We start from the raw sequence: 18,031 nt of genomic DNA on the forward strand, positions 1-18,031 counted from the left end.
ATGCAATGCACGCCCCATGAAGGGATTTACTTGCGCCGCTGGAAGATACATATCCTCACAAAAAGAAACAGCAACTGCAAACTTACGACCCTGCGCAATAATGCTTTAGAATGCATAAAAATGTACTTAATGCACAATGCCCTTATCCGACTGGCAAATAGGCTACAGTAGCCTAAATTTGCTAGTAGCCCACAAATACATGTAAATAATTATATGCGGCCCGCAGCGTCTTTTGTCGTTGAAATGCGGCCCATTATACAAGCGAAGTTGAGAACCCCTGATCTAACGTATAATGAATGTTATTTATTTTTCGGAAGCACGTTATTCAATACATATTGCTAAATACACATGGAAAATCGGTATTGAAATTGACAAAACAATGAAAGTTACTCATAAATACACACGACAATAGTCTAGCAGGCACGATGAACGTAAATAGCCTCAGGGACGGGGATTGGTGCGTCTATAAAAAGGATGACTACACTACTACGGTATCATATGAAACTCTGCTCGCGGAACGAATTCTAGTAGTTTCGATCAGTATTGATTTATAAAAAGCTGCATTGGAAAAATCGAAAATGACGATTGCATTGACTAGCTTTGTCGCTCTGCTGATTCGGTTATTTCCAAGACTCTCGGACTATAAGTAGGCCAAGAGGAGTTAATCCACCCACGTTTTATTTCGAGAATATTCTTGATATATGAATGCGATTTGGCGTAGCCATTGTATATGGCTATAAGTGCTTTATGCCTGGTGTGGATGGGCCAACGTATATCCGTTCATTAATTATTCATAACTATATACTTATTAAATGTCTAATTACCGATTGGGATCTGGCTAGGTCGGGTCACCATTTCAAGTTGGCTATAGTTCTCATCAAAGTGGACTGACAAAATCGGTTAATCTTAATAAGGCTATGCGCATTCCCTGTGGCAACGAATGAAATGCCAGTTCTTCTGAAAAAACATAGGATATATGGCTCAACATTGAGAAGGATGTTTTATGCAATTTATCATATTATGTCCTTGGGACGCTATGTTTGTGCTCAGCGCCACTGGATATCGCATATTAGTCGCTGGATACATGTATAAGGATTTTTTGAATCATGTTATTAAGTCCCGTATGCCATTGTGTCGCATGTTCACGTGACCACGGACAATAATGATTATACAAACGATATCACCCATCCATCCACACTGAAATTTACCTGTCATCTTTTCGTTCTCTCTGTTGACGGAGCAATCTAAAATCTACGAAAATGAGAGTCTTATTCATAACATTAACGATTGTTGCAATCGACACGATTGATGCCGCAACTATCTCACTAAATCACTGCGAGGTAGCCAAACTCATCATTGCGTACAACGGGATATGTCCAATGAATAGTTCAGGTGGGTAAATGTATTATGTTCACCGCGTACCGGTTGAAAACTATGTGTGGAGGGTCTATTGAATATATAAAAAGCTCATAGCCATATGACCTATTGAACGTATTTTGATTTTGCCTCATAATTAGATCCTTGTGAAGACTACTGCACTGGGGAAATTATAGAAACTGAAATCGACTGCTCGATAAGAGACGAATGCTGCTGGACTGGAGAGGAATGCATAATGACAGAGGTGCGATCGTTACCCTAACACTCGCTCTGAATCACCAATCTATGGCGTCTATACTACAAAATCCTCATGTGCGTCTCGACTCGCGTGGTCGATCTATGTGCCTATGTTTGAAACCCCATAGTTAACGTACGTGTTCAGCCCTACGATTGTGAATTGCCGCATTTCATGGAAACTGGCGTTGTATATGATATTTTGGCGGCGCTTTTTTGCCCACGGCTTCAGAATGCCCCATTTTATTTGTAATGGACGTGGAAAAACAGATGTCGAAATAAATATCGCGAAATCCAAACGCTGATATACGTATTTCACTATAGATTCCGGAACCAAGATACGAGGATACTACGCCAGAGGAAGACTCAAACTCGGAAATGCAGGTAACCAAAAGATGTATTTTTATCTGCGATCGGCAGGCAAATATTAGACTCAGGAGAATTAGTGTTTTCCGATCGAGCTCCCAAAGTAGTTGTGTTTGTATTGGATTCAATGAATCAACTCATGAGTCGGTATGTTGCTAATCAGTTCGCGAGCAGCCGGCTATAAACGATTCACATTCATCACCAAATAGATAAATTAATATGTGACTTGTGTAATAATAGCTGCTACTTTACTAAGCTAGCAACAGACTGCAGAGTACATGTTTATTACTCGCCGGTATACAACACACTCATTGATGAAACAAGGATGCAAGCTGAAGCCTTGGAAAACATAAACGGAAATAATCAAATATTACAACATCTTCCTTCCAATAGTTTAGAAGTAAGAATGGCACAGTGACTACAATACTACACAAAGAAAAGTCAGTATTGAAGCCGATTCGGAGCTTTGATAAGCCTGCCGGATCTCGTGGTAATTGCACGAGTGCTGCCATCACTGATTGCTGTGGCATCACCAATATCCATGTCGTTTGATTTGGATCGGATCGGAGTCTTGATAAGTCTGCAAGGTCTTGCGGTAATTGCTCGAGCGCCGTCATTAGCCATTGAAGACGCATCACCAATATCCATGTCGTTTGTTTTCGTTTGCTCGGCATCGTCGAGTGTCGCTCGTTTTGCTGCGCTGGTTTCACGTAGATGGATTCTGTTACGTACCAATTCATTACCCTTTTCAGTTAGTACCCTGTACGAACGTTCATTTTCTCTAGTCACCACTTTAGCTGGGGACCATATTTTATCATATTTGTTGAATACACGAATCTGTTGTCCCTCTATCAATGGAGGGAGAGCCTTGCTGCGAATGTCAGAATAATCCTTCTGTTTCTGCAGTCGAGCTTGCACATGTTCTTTATAGATCTCTGGTTTGTTGCTGATACCGTGACTTGGCATAGCTGTAGGAATCGGTCTACCAAACATCAGCTCGGCTGGGCTAGGTAGAACACTGTCCAGTGGAGTTGCTCTAACATTTAATAGTGCCATATGGATATCTTCTCCCCCTTTCATGCATTTGCGAAGAATTGGTTTCAGGTATCCAATTTGTCGTTCGATGAACCCGTTTGATTTTGGAAAACGGGGCGAGGATTTGGTATGTTTGACACCCCACATATGACAAAATTTGTCAAACTTGCTGAGATAGCATGGACCATTGTCGGAGACGATTTCTTGCGGCACGCCAAAAAGGCTAAAACTTTCTTTGACAACTTCGATTACGTCTTCGCTGGTGCTTGAAGACAGTTTTTTCACAATCGGGAATCGACTGTAGTAGTCTGAAATTATAATGAAATGTTTACCTTGAATTTCAAAAAGGTCTGTTCCAAGCTTGGTCCATGGCATATTTGGTCGCTCATGACTGATAAGCGGTTCTCTTGTTTGTCGCGGCAGAGCCTCCTGACATAATTCACAGTTTTTGCAGAGATTTTCAATGTCCTTGTATAGCCCTGGCCAATAGACACTTTCCCGGCTCAGAGCACGCGTTTTCTCAATCCCTTGATGACCTGCATGAAGCTGCAACAGTATGTCATTCTGCATGGTTTCGGGAATAATGACTTGTCGACCTTTGAAGATGATGCCATCTTCAACTGCTAGTTCGTCCCTGTAAGTCCAAAAGCTTCTCAGTTCATTTGGGATGGACTTGATATCTTCTGGCCAGCCAATGAAAATACATTCAGATAGTTTGTGGAGGACGTGGTCCTTGGTTGTCTCAGTTCTCAGATCTTTTCTCTTTTCTTCTGAAAAGTGGATCATGTCTATGTCGGTGTTTTCGATTGACCACATTGAGATTTCTTCCACATGCGAGTCAAGGTCAATATATCCAGCATTGGCTGTATTAGGCATTCTTGACAGGGTGTCTGCCAGAGTCATTTCATTGCCAGGTCTGTATTTAACATCAAAGTCATATCCTTGCACTTTCAACATCATTCTTTGCAGCCTTGGAGGTGCGACCCGTAGAGGTTTTTTAAAGATCATTTCCAGAGGTTTGTGATCTGTGACCACGGTGAAGTATCGACCATAAAGATAATGGTGGAATCTCTGTATACCACATATAACGGCAAGGCATTCCCTTTCTATATTGCTGTAGTTTGCTTGAGACGTCGTGAGCGTTTTACTGGCAAATGAAATGGGTGCCCCGTCCTGAATCAAGGCTGAGCCCATTCCTTTCATCGAGGCGTCCACTTCCAATGTGACAGGACGTTGCGGGTCATAATATCTCAATGCCATGCAGTCGGAGATACCTTTTTTCATTTCGTTGAAGGCTTTCTCTTGGTCAGTATCCCAGGTGAATGGCGTATCCTTTTTAGTCAAATCTCTCAGAATGGAAGAGCTAACCGAAAAGTTTGGGAGATGATTAGCGAGAAAGTTGGTCATCCCAAGGAACCTTTGGAGATCTAGCTTGGTTGTTGGTGACGGCATTCTCAATATGTCTCCAACCTTTTTTGGATCAGGGTATACTCCATTGTCGGTGTAAATGCGTCCAAAGAATGAGATTCTTCTTGACTTCACGATACATTTACTCTGATTAAATTTCAAACCTTCTTGCATTGCAACTTTCACGAATCTCAGGACACGTTCATCGTGTTCGACTTCTGTGCTGCCGTAGATGACTATGTCATCCGAGATTCCGGCGCAACCGTCACATTTTTCTAGAATGCTGTCCATTCGGGCTTGAAATATATCCTGACTTACTGATAGCCCGAAAGGTAGTCTCATGAAGCAATATCGACCGAATGGAGTCCTGAATGTGGTTAGTTCTTGAGACTCCTTGGCCAGTTTCACACTCCAATACCCCGCCTTCGCATCCAGTTTGGTAAAGAACTTGGCTTTGCATAGGGATGGAGTTATTTCTTCCACCGTGGGAATATTGTGCGGATATCGTTTCAGTGCCTTGTTCAGTTGTGTGGGTCGAGGCACATACGAAGATCACCGTTCTTTTTCACTGCATAGGCTAGTGAGGAGCACCAATCTGTATGTCCCTCTACTTTGCGAATAACTTTCAAGCTCACCATTCGCTCCAGTTCAGCTTTGATCTTGTCTTTTAAATTGAGAGAGACCCTTCTCGGTGGATCTATCGACGGTATGGCATCCTTCGTCACATAAAGATGCTCTTCTCCATTGAACTCTCCAATGCCATTAATGCACCCTGGAAATCTTCTAGTAAGATCCTCCACTGTGTTCAGAGCGTCTCTGTCCGATTCACTTTTAATATCGTCGATATTAAACTGGATAAAGTCTAGTTTCAAACAACCTGGTAACCCAAGAATTACTGGTCCGGGCACATCCACAACGTAGAACTTGAACTCAACCGGTTCGTGGTCAGTTTTCTTTCTTATTGATAGCGTTATTGATCCATGGCAAAGAAGTTTCGTACCGGAGTATCCTGTCAATCGAACGTTAGGTTCGTCTAGTAGGATTTCAGCATATGGCTTGCTGCCAAACATCTGTTTATATGTTCGTATTGGTAAAGTGTTACCACCAGCTCCTGTGTCCAGCTTGGAGTAGAGCTTGCCAGTTACTCTTGGCTCTGTGTATTTCATCAACAGAGGTATAATGACCTCTTTACAGTCCTCATCACATGCAATGTCATTGATCAATATATGGTGGAACTCAATTCCAGCTTCATCATCACTGTCCAGCTGTATCTCGTTGTGATAACTCTTTGATCTTTTGTTTCTGTGGTATTTTCTTTGAAATTGCTGTTCACTGTCTTGTTCTTCTGCAGATTCATCACGTTCATTTTGAGCATGTTTGCAGGTTTTCATCCAGTGGCCCAATTTACCACAATGATGACAAGTGGCATTATATGCAGGGCAACCTCTCGGCCTGTGATTTAGGCCACAGTTTGTACATCGTTTACCTTTCTTTATCGTGTCTATATTGTCATTGTACATTCCACTGCCAGTAGTCATCCTAGACAGTGAGTTACTTGACGCTTGGATCGCTTCATATTCTCTCCCCTTTTCTAGAATTTCAGCCAGACTAGCACCTTTAGGTTTAATCATCAATTCCTTTCGAAAGTTCTCGAATGGAGTGGATAGGATAATCATCTCTATCAGACGTTCATTCAACTCCTCAAGTCCAAACTCGCAACGAGAGGCCTTCTCCCTCAATCGTGAGATAAATCCAGTAATAGTTTCTTCAGGTCGCTGCCTGATTTGAGAGTACTCAAGCCTGTGAATACGAAAGTTAATCTTGATTGAAACGTCAATCTCACTTTCTATCTGCTTCCATATTTCTTTTGGATCTCTTTGATTCTGCTGTGTGAGGCCAGAATTCATGATTCTGCGCATTCCCTCGTCGCCAAGCGCTATTTTTATTTTTATGGCCTTTTTCACGTCGTCTGTGATCTCTTGGTCCATAAAGAACAAGTCCATTCTTGCCTTGAAGGCTCTAAACGAGTCCACGAGCGGTTCATGTTTCCAGTCCATATGCGGCATTGGAATATTGCTTGCCATTGTAGGTAAGGTCTTTGAAAAATGTAGGAGACAAAACGTACCTTTTCAACATAGACGCCAACACCGCTGCCACCATGTAATAATAGCTGCTTCTTTACTAAGCTAGCAACAGACTGCAGAGTACATGTTTATTACTCGCCGGTATACAACACACTCATTGATGAAACAAGGATGCAAGCTGAAGCCTTGGAAAACATAAACGGAAATAATCAAATATTACTACTTCACTAAATGCGTTTGCTCGTAATTGTATTTACGACTAATGTTGTCTAATTTACGTTATTCTGACGAGCAGATCCTTAATATCAGATTGCGCTCTACGAATCAAACGACACTTTTCAATCTACTTCGTTATCGCGAACAATCAGCTCTTTTACAACTGCAAATTATACACGGGATGGATCTCTTTCAAATTTCCGATATCGGTGTTCATAGTCAGTCACGGAGGCTGTATTTTGTCGCATATATTGTCCCTTGCATATTTATCTACTTGCTGCTATGTATGTGTAATCAATGCAATGCCTATCATAAGCAATCCTTGCTGCATCTTCCCCGTCGTTCCCTTCGACAAAATCTTCTCACTCTCCCAGAGATGGTCAGTGGCGGAGTATTTACGCTTTTTTGGAGTACTCGAGTAGGTTTTTCCTACTAATTACTCAGCTGGTCATATTTTCAGACTTTACACTTTTACATTTTTAGTAAAACCACCTTTGAGAATTCAGATTTTGTAAAGTATAAAATAGTTTTAGGATAAGATTGCATCACTTTAAAAAGTGAGATTTTCGAAAGAACGGCATGAAATAGGTCTTGTATTACAATAACGAAAGATATTTGCGAAGATATCATCGATTTGTAGAGTACTTAATTAGTTTGCGTTCGTCACGTAAAAAAAAACATTGCGATTTCAAAATAAGTCAGCTTCGCTTCACTGCGAAAAGCAGTGAAGTCTACGTGAAATCGGCGAAGCAGTGAAATATACGTTTGGAAACTAATTACTTGAGTACTTCTTTATCCTTTCTTTTCTACTTGCACTTGCACTGGTTTGGACATTTCTTGGAAACGGCTTCTTCTACTGATAATTGCGCAGAAATTTTCGCCGTTACGTATACATCTACTTGAGTAGCAACGATGACTAATTTGATCACCTATGCTGTTTCTATCAGGATCAAGCTACCGTTGCGCCTATGGAGGAAAATATGCCAGAGGAGACTGTGAGTAAACGATCTGTAGCGAATCTCACGTTCCTTCTATCACTTTCGTGCGCTTACAATTCAGACGTTGAAAAGGTCTAAGCGCCGGGCAGGAGGTGGCTTCGAAGCGGACGTGGTAAGATATCCATTTGCAATGTGAATGCACGAGCTAACACTCGTATTCTCTAGAAAATATTATGTATCAGGGATAGTAACAACGGATCTTTGTCCATACTCCATAGTATTTTTCAAGTCGACAACATGACATATGGTATTTTTCGGTATCGAAACTACACCGCAATACAGTTTAGAAACGTTAAATATCATCCTGGTAAAATGCTTGGTGCTTATACTCCGGAAATCTTGAAGTCCCGAACCTATTCTTATTTCATGATCGCGGTCATCCAAACATCAAATGAAAGACGTTACATCCTGATATACATATGAGCAGTTTGAAAGAGGTTGGTAGGGCCCGACTGTCAGCGTTAAAGAAATATCGGTATATCATAATTTTCGATTGTCAAATACGGATAACTGATATGGTATTCGTTGTGGTCACATGGTGTAACTTTGAAGCTTTGTGTCCCGTTCTTGTGTAATCTGTGCATCCCAATCATAGAAGCTAATAGAAGCGGTCGATCTGGAGTCCCATTCGTCATATTGTCGAACTTGCCGGCCTTATTGGGCAGAGATGCTATTGCTATTTGATACGGATCAGAAAATAAGGACAGCCGAGTTGTTAACTTTCCATTACCATTATGACATATTTGTAAATAAAAAATTAATAATGAAACTACAAATTGAAGCAATATTCGAAATTGTATTCAGTTACCGTGATACAGGAGAAGTTTCACTCAGTCGTTACGACAATATCACTCAAAAAGGTGACAGAAACACATCCCATAAAACGACTTTGTATTCTTCGAAAAATGTGGAAAAAGTAATTAGTTTTGACTAAAACACTTCTAAGTCGAAGTGGATGTAGTCACAAAATATAACCATTTGATTAATTATGTGCAAGTAGACAAACCTTAATTGGCTACTCCGAAAATGTAATACTTCGTTGCTATCCACGTCTTCATAGCCTACATAGCTAGAGGTGATACATTGCTTACATTTTGTCGACCTTATTGCAATATAAGTTCCGTTATTTCAGGAAAACAAAACAAAAATGGCATAACAGTGTCAGGGGGAATTAACCAGGCATAAAATAAAATTATTCCTTGCTTCATAAATTTCTACCGTCAATACGAACGGTTCGAAGTAGCGGCTTATGATGTCCAACGGCCATACAGTCATTGTTCCCTCTAATTTTTCATGAGTCCGCGCAAACACGTCAACGCACTGCGCAGGCCCTTGGACAACAGTGCGCAACCAGCCCCCCATTGGGTGATAAACTAGCTTATGGGGGGCTTCGCCCCCAGACCCCCCTCGGCATCTAGTTTTTTGACCAGTCATTATCATCTACATGGGGCCCGTTTAATGGTTGGATCGCCTAAACGCACGAAGCGTGAAAAATTTATATAATTCATGATTGCATCGGCCAATATCATCGGGAATTGCATATATTTTGCTATCAATCTTTATCCTCTCCATGGTCACATAATCAGATTTACCGGTCGAGCTGATCGAGTGAGGTGTGTTGGAATAGTTTGGCCCTCTAAATAATAATGACATCTTCGGGCCTGCCCGTTGGTATAATGATTTGTTACATGAGGCTATTTCGGGACCTCCCATCTGCTGTGTAAAAAGATATTTAAATCGCCCAAACGTACTATACTAAAAGACGTACACGATTTCAAATTGGCATTTCTTTACCGGAAAATAATGTTCCCTCGATATGGCATTTGTCTTACACTGTAAAAACTGGGCCCACTCCTAGAGGTGGTTCAAAATGCCACCCCATGATCAGAACGGTAGGGTGGACTGGTCTACCCACGCCACAGGGTAGACTGGTCCAACCACGCCACAGGGTAGACTGGTCTAACCACCCCTATCCGGATATAACCCTTACCTATCCGGATATTATTTACAAAAGTAAATCCAAGGCATAACAACCCATATCCTGCCCGAAAATCTTCATCAAACGCTCAATCTCCGGTTACCAATACCAACCCATATCTTTGTCAAACGCCTATTCCTGCTGCACTCTTATATACCATATCGGTTTTTGTGATGTTTATCGAAGTGTTCATTATGCCTCGCATGCTGACATAAATTACCAAACATCGTCATTATTTCAGGCAACTCATTTGCAAATTAGTCACTAATCTCACGAAGTTTGGTGCGAACAGCACAACTGGCCTTTAAATTAGGCACGCGAGCGAGAAAAATCGACATGAAAGTGAGAGATCTTTCAGTCTTGGGTGAAAATGTCATGTTGAAGACCCAAGGAATTGATATCATCACCGCCAATGCGTGATGAAAGCTGCGTATTTGTGTCATGCGTTGCCCTTCAAAACCGACTGTCCACTCTTCATTCGTCGTATCAAAACAAATGACAGGGTATCCATTTCCGTGTTTGGGTGTCTGTTATTATATCAAAAAAGAATTAGGACAAATCTACACAGCACATCACACAGACACATACTTCTAGCTATCAGCAGTGTTGGGATCAAGCCACTACCTTCGAGTGACGAGTCATTTTGACTCGAGTCAAGTCAGAATTCAAGTCAAGTTGCCTTTTCGAAGCAAGATGTATGAATATGTCTCAAGTGACTCGAGTCAAGTCAGAATTCAAGTCAAGTTGCCTTTTCGAAGTAAGATGTATCATTACGTCTCAAGTGACTCGAGTCAAGTCACGAGTCAAGTTGCCTTTTCGAAGTAAGATGTATCATTACGTCTCAAGTGACTCGAGTCAAGTCACGAGTCAAGTTGCCTTTTCGAAGTAAGATGTATCATTACCAACCGGGGGTCCGCAAAGCATTTTCAGGGGGTTCGCGAAGCCTCAAAATAGTTGATAACCTAATTTGTATTTTTTTAAATTCGGAAAATCACTTGGCAGTTTTGTTTTATTACTAGTAAAACTCTCAGAGCTTATATCAACAGAATAACATGAATAAAGGGATGGTAAGAACCCTGAAAGGTTCAGGTTTGTGTGAACATTTTGCATAAGTATACTGTGGGACTCGGATCGCAGAACAGGAACATTCGGCGCCAGCCATTTAGGCGCCTATGGACATGGACAATTAAACATATATGTATATATATCGGAGTTTTCGGTCAGCATAAGGGCAGTCCTTTTCGACCAAGGTTTTCTCGCTGCTGATCGTTCTGGCGCACTTTTCAGAGTCGCATGTTACATAGCCTATAACTTCATATGTTATGGCACGTCATGGTGCGGTAATGGCAGACGCACAAGTGCCAATTTATATAAAGCATGCGTATTTTTTTTTGTTGGGGAAGGGTAACCAATATTCCATATATCTGACAGTATCAAATCGCGCATAGTGCGACAAAAATTCATGAAATATTCCAACATATACACTATGATTTATGTTAATTCACGAAATAAATTTGGGCCCCCTTCGAGCTCGGCCCCTCCTTACGCAATGTTCATGCCACGCGGAGAAGACTATTCGTTAGTTTCTCGCAGATTAACTTCGAGCCACTTGTTGTCCCATTGTTATTTATAACTTTGTTAAACCATGTTATTTCGCCATTCCCAGAAAATACTGCGCTATCGAAATTATATCAGTATCGCTCACGCGTACGAGAGCATACTTTAAAAAATCTCTTCCGTGAGGCGCACGTGATTGTAAATGCTCATTTCTTCACGGAGCGCAATATTTACCTTTGCGGGCTTCACTTGTACCTCGGTTTCAGACTTCAGTGATAACACTATTTGCCCGTGGCAATGTTCCATCTAATTTGTCACGAGACTGCGCGCCAGCGTGGTCCATTGGACAACAGTGCGCAACGATTAAAAAAAAACATCACTTCGAATTTTCTGTGCGCAGCTTAGATTTTCTGTGCGCAGAGACCGTTTCAGCACTGCGCATTTGCGCACGTGCGCAGCTTAGAGGGAACATTGCATACAGTAGGCCTATATTGTCAGTTTGTAAATCTGACTCATCTATACAGGACGTTGGAAGAAACGGCATTGTCCAGGCAGATGGGGTAAGTGGATTGTCGCTTTTGATCGAATAGTCTATATTTGAAGTGAACAAACCGTGGCCGCGGAAAGGTTACAAGTGGCCCAAGCGGTATTTCTCGCAATGACTTATTTTATCATCTTAATCACCTACATAATTTATGGCGAACTTACATTTCGATAAATTGGCTTTTCTTTTCATTCTATATCTTTTACTATATAGAAGTGGTTTTAAATATGTTCAAGATAATTTTATTACATCACAATGCTCAATTTTACGCATCGTACTCTCACATTGCTATGTCCACATCAATTCCAATCAATCTTACTCGTGCTGGAAGAGTCAGTCATAGTCATCTAGCAATTTTCTTACTTAATATATTGATGTCGGGCAAAACGCAGTTAGCAGTGCAATATCTGTACAACAACTGCTGCAGAGATATTTAAGGATAAAGCACACCCGACCCCCGAGGCCGCGAGAAATACAAAAGTAACTTACAGCACGATCCATCGCAACCAGGGTTGTAAATAAGTCACAAGGTTGCGAGTCACAAGTCAATCTCACTTTTCTAGTTTTGACTCGATTCGAGCCAAATCTACTCATTTTCAATTCACCGCTGAGTCAAGTCCAAATCCAAGGCAGTGAGTAGTAGAGGGTCGAGTATGAGTCTTAGCGTTGTGACTCGAGTCCTAGTCCAAGTCATTGTGTTAACTGTACAGTTTTGAGTTCAATCCGGTTCATTCCGCTCGAGTGATATAGAATGTCTCGCATTCATAACGTCGTAATTTTCCTCAGTCCTAACAGTTTCTGGCTCTATTTGCCAAGTATCAAGACAGATACACGAAATACCAATCATTCCGTAACTTTACTATTCTTCGAAGTTGCAATGAAATGTCTGTTTTGGCCACCGTAGTCTCGATTCATATGGCTTGGTTCGACTCATGCACAAAGGCTCGAATAAAAGTCAAGTCAATACACAAATTGACTCGAGTCGAGTCATTTTACGCCTTTAAAAATTTGACTCGAGTAAAGTTGAGTCACCCAAAATCGTAATAGGAAAAAATGGAAACTGCAAAACATTGTCGATTATGCAGTAGAAGTTTGGTACATGCCAACATTTTCAACCCGCGAATAAACTTTATTATGATCATTGTTTTCATTCCATTATTATTGTCTCCATTACAGACCTACCAGCATGATCCCAGTGGAGCTTACGACGCCAACGTCGGATATCGGCCTGTAGGTATTGCGAGTTGATTGATATGGCGAATGCTATTGATACTTGTGATGTTTGTTTCCAGAACATACCAGGAGGTCACGTATACGCGCAGGAGCGGTGAGTATTCGCTGAAATCTAGATTCATAGTTCAGGCGGTTCATAGTGTATTTTGAGATGAGAGCTGTCATAGCAATATCAATCTTAAAATGTTTCTTGAGTCGTTTGCTTTATCGTTAGTTATATAATTTCAAGTCATTGTACATGCACTCGCATGATCGATATCTATAATTGAACAGCGATCCTTTCCGATTTTGATGATATCGATGTGTTATATATTTCATCTGAACAAGTCACACACAATGTACAATGCGATAAGACACAGCTAGCCTAATAATGAGGCGATTTGATTACTCTAGTTCTAGTATACAACCATTATTTTAGTTGATTTTGGATAATTGATGATTTGAATTGCCGACCATACTTGCGAAAGCTATCGACGATCGTGTTTGGTGTTTAGTCTCATGAAGTGGAAGTAGCCTGCGTCGGGCCATCGATAAATTAAGCAGACTGCCACGGTCGGTCAGTCCGAGTGGAAATAATTTTATGGCTCAAGTAAATTTAGTGCTTAACGCTAAACCGACTAATTATTTCCTATCATTATGTTGTGATGAAGGATGTGGTTTGCATGCAGTACTCGTCTTTATCCGGCCTAAGGGATGGTGGTAATTTATAGGTTATAGGGGTTCTCAACCCGCGGCCCGCGACATCTTTCATTATAAACGCATTTACTATTGGCACGTTATTGTTGCATATTAATTTAGCTGCTTGGCTCTCTTATCGTACCGTCTCTGTGTCGTTGAAATATTCATTATTTGATGAGTTCTGATTTCTCGATATCTGCTCGAGTTAAGATTTCTTTTTAATCGGCCTTCCTCTGAACTCTGGTTTAAGATAATCCCGCAGCGTAGTACATTTTTAGAGAGTGGCTCACTCACCGCGAATGGTTTGAACAGAAACAAGAAAAAGGAACGGGAAATTAAACGGCGAAAACGGTGTTTGTAACACTGCGCGTAGAACAAGAAATTTGCTTTATCAGATATAAATGGAAAACCGATTTGTCATATTTGTCGAAGAACAATTGTCGCAACGAAGCGTAGACGAAGCTTAAAATGATACAACGAAAGTTTATTCTGGAGTTATGCATATCACCTGATCTTGAAAATCGTTGATAGCTAGGTCTAGGTGTCAAGCCCAAGAATCCATATTTCAAGGCATTGTTAAAATTGCCGACGACGTTACAGGAACATTGGAATAGCGCTAAACCCAGGAATCTGCTTGAGAAGGTGTAATTTCAATAAACTTGAGCATACTGTGCGAATTTTCGCTGTTTCATGAACTTTATAGCAGCAGGGACACCATCACATGACAGATTTCGAAGCTACAGTTGTTTGATGCAGCCGCGACCAGAAGAGTAGCAGTAATGTCAGTCAATCGTCTATTGCACGTTGTCGCGTAGACCACATTAGCCTAGCATCGGACGACTCCACCAACTCCACAGATGCTGCATATCGATATTATCTGGGTGAATTTTATCAGAGTGGACATATTTGCAGAGGAAATGCTGGCAAGGCGAACGCGGGAAGGGGACCAGCGAAAAGCATCAGCATTACAACAAAGCTGACTTCTGTAACTATTGCTGACCTCGAAACACCAGACTTTTTCTCTTATTACGGAGAGCTCAAAGTGATAATCGCCTCTGTAACGAAAATGTTACCGTAATGCGCCGATGGGAGATACATTATTCTAAAAAAAACAGCAACTTCAAACTTAAGAACTCCGTCCATTATTGCTTTAGAATGCATAAAAGGGTACTAAACGCCCGTATACGACTGGTAAATAGGCTATACAGTAGCCTAAATTGATTAGTAGGCCGCAAATACATATTAATAATGTTCTGCGGTCCGCGGCGTATTTTGCTGATAAAATGCGGCCCGTTATACACGGGAAGTTGAGAACCCCTGCGTTATATAGTTTTTATCTATTTTTTTCATTCATTGTTTCACTGTTTTTCTTCGAACTTAGGAATACAACAGATTTCTCTGTGATATTGAAAGAATATCAGGAACATTTCATCAACGTCTTTATTGGGGTCGGTGCATTTCACTAAATTCGGTTACTGGTCGTCTCAATTAGGTTCAAATTTTGACGAACATATGGAATTGCAGTGTGATATTTTCTGAAAAGTACAGCAGAATGGTCAGAATTGGCTTACGAAATAAAGCAAGTTCTATCACACTGACTGTTCCTTGATTATACCCGGTGCTGCCAATGCGTATCATTCCTATTATTTGCCATCCGATATCCACCATCTGGTGGATATGACTATTTCCATCACAAGAATGATGCATATTTATCAAATCAATAGGCCTACCTATGCTTAGCTGACATTAATGCGAGAGGACTAGATATCTGTCTTGGAAAAATTTAGCAGCACTGTAGGAGGATGTAATGCGGAGGCAACTCCTGTAATAAGCGCCGATGAAACTAACAAAAATACTGGATAATTGGTGTGCAATTTATTACTTACCAGATCTTCCTGGTGGCTGTGTTTCCTTGTGGTTTGTGTCGGCTGATCAGGACCTCCTTTTTGCAGGGAGTTTCCCGTGATCGATGGGGTCAAAGAGACCAGCGTATCAGCATCGGTATCTCCTGACGTTGGGGACGGAAATAGCTTCTGATTCCGATAATTCATTAATGATATATACTGACGGTCTCTAACTAATTTTGCGACAATAAATTCAGATAATGCATCTTACGATTGCTCGTTAATACGACGATTGGAGCAAGGTATATAGCCTATATAGGACGTCTTGCAGTTGAGCTGGCGCTCCTACAAATACGCCATGTCGAGTCAAGCATATTACCTTCCTATTGCGAACACTTGAAGATGACTGCGTGTAATTGATGCTAAATACTCCTAGGCACTGATGGCATTACCAGCGGTTGAATTTCCCAGCCCAACGGTGTCATGACCTAACGTATACGCATAAATTCGCACACCGTCCTATGTCAGTCACTACGAAGTCAAATTGAGGTAGACATGCGGGTGACTACCTCCACGACTTGTTTCACGACTTACGAGAAAGTATTACACGATCTGTACTTCTCTTATATACGCGACAGAACGCTGAATATTTCAACATCGTATTATAGAAACTGAATGGAGTCACATCAGGTGTATTTGTAGAAATCATGATAAAAAAACATATTTTTTTTAGTCTTTCTGGGGCACGGTAACAAAGATGACGAATATGCAAAAACGTTTGTTTACACATGAAATATTATGCTATCGAAACCAAGAGAATATTCTAATGTAGACTCTAAATGTCTGCAAGAACGTTACCCTTAGCAATCAAACTATAATGTAAACTGGTGGCGCTGTTTTCAAGACTTGTGTCAGACAGCCTCCGTTAGCAATGACAAGAATTTCCATAGCAAACATGGCTGACATCGGGGACAAGCATTTTGTCCTTGAATCGAACTTGTTCACATCGTGAACAGCAATGCATGTACGGACGTCTAAAGCAGGTGTAGAGTTTGGCAGACACAAGCAAGGATTAGGGGACTTTCTCTTCGTCCATAACACTGATCCATACCACCAAGGTGCATGGACATCGAATATCAGGTCACAAGGATATCTAGTAAGTAGCACCATTTTTACCATCAGGTTAAGCGGGAGTGTCGAGCGCCTATGGCTGAGAAGCGGTTGATGCTAGTTCCACGTGCAGGTCTTTGCTCTGACCCGGTCGGTGATCGAAACCACAACCAGAGATGTTCAAAGCAATCAGTTTCGATATTTAAGTAGCAATAGAAGCAACGCCATATACAAGGGTGTAGCCAGAATAAATGAAGTTGAAAATTCTTTATGAATGCACGGGAAATTATGCGTATTTTTTTTTTGGGGGGGGGGGAACAAATTGATTCAGAAGGGGTTCCCATAATAAAACCAGGAAATAAAGTTACACTAAATTGCACGAAGTGTGAAGGTTTTTAGGTGGAATTCGTCTGCCCCGAAATACTCTATTTCATATTGATTCATGTAATTCACAAACAAAATTGGCGCGTCAAGGCCTCTTTCTGATTGGAACTGTCTGTCATTACGAAATAGTTTGGCCTAAAAAAACGTTTTTGACTTGAAAACTGACAAATTTGTACATAAAAAAAAACTTGTATTTTAACGAAATCTGGCCCTTTGACGAATTCTGGTCGTTACATCACGTATTATGGAAGAGATAATTAAAATTTGTTTTAATACAACGAGAGATACTTTCCTACATTTTCTGGTAGAAAGTGTCTGTCCTTACTAAGTAGCTTGCCAAAAATGGAGAAAGAACGTTTAACAGCAGCAGTTGTTGGCTAACAATACTGAAGTTGTGCGTACACTGCTGGTGACACACCATGTTGCTACATTCTGACAAAGTTGGCTACATCACAATTTTTCATCATGCGCTTCTTGATATAGGAACCATGCAATGCCCAAGCAGTCTTGCTTCAGTTAGGATATTGCGGTACGTTGACCATAACACAATGTCAACCTATTTGTTTCCTTTGATCGTTTATGATTCACAATGAGCAGACAATGGACCGTCTACAACGGTAGGCCTATAAAGTAGGCTAAAAACTGTAAAATATCAAATGATAAGTTCACCGACAGTGCATAAACTACGATACAAACGGAGTGCAGGGGTCAGAAATTTTTTACTTTGTAAACAATTTTAACAATTTTTTGACCTAACGCTACAATTTTGACAAAATTTTGACTTATTTTCAAATGACAAAAATATAGGCGGAACTTTCGAACTTACTTTAGTTACGAGGGCTATTTCGCCGATTTGGTATCACAATTTCACTACGAAAATCAATGTGAACATATCCAACATAATACAAATTGCAATGAGTAAGTAGTTTTGCCTAAAAAAACTGTTAGGTCGAAGTGAAAAGGGTCTAACAACATAACCACTTCAG

General features: G+C 40.8%; 1 protein-coding gene across 1 annotated transcript; it reads left to right on the top strand.

Annotated features, from left to right (window-relative positions):
- Positions 1-533: 533 nt before the first annotated feature.
- Positions 534-15,821, top strand: LOC145458292 (uncharacterized). Its single transcript, XM_080336631.1, has 9 exons — positions 534-1,392; positions 1,518-1,621; positions 1,936-1,995; positions 7,667-7,714; positions 7,779-7,829; positions 11,777-11,812; positions 12,973-13,026; positions 13,089-13,123; positions 15,660-15,821. The coding sequence occupies exons 1-9, from the start codon at positions 1,260-1,262 to the stop codon at positions 15,742-15,744; spliced, it is 606 nt and encodes a 201-aa protein (XP_080192757.1). The 5' UTR covers positions 534-1,259; the 3' UTR covers positions 15,745-15,821.
- The last annotated feature ends 2,210 nt before the right edge of the window (positions 15,822-18,031 follow it).

The sequence above is a fragment of the Botryllus schlosseri genome, chromosome 2 (assembly GCF_051294905.1).
Source record: "Botryllus schlosseri isolate E-star chromosome 2, Bs_hap1, whole genome shotgun sequence".
Classification (NCBI taxonomy): domain Eukaryota; kingdom Metazoa; phylum Chordata; class Ascidiacea; order Stolidobranchia; family Styelidae; genus Botryllus; species Botryllus schlosseri.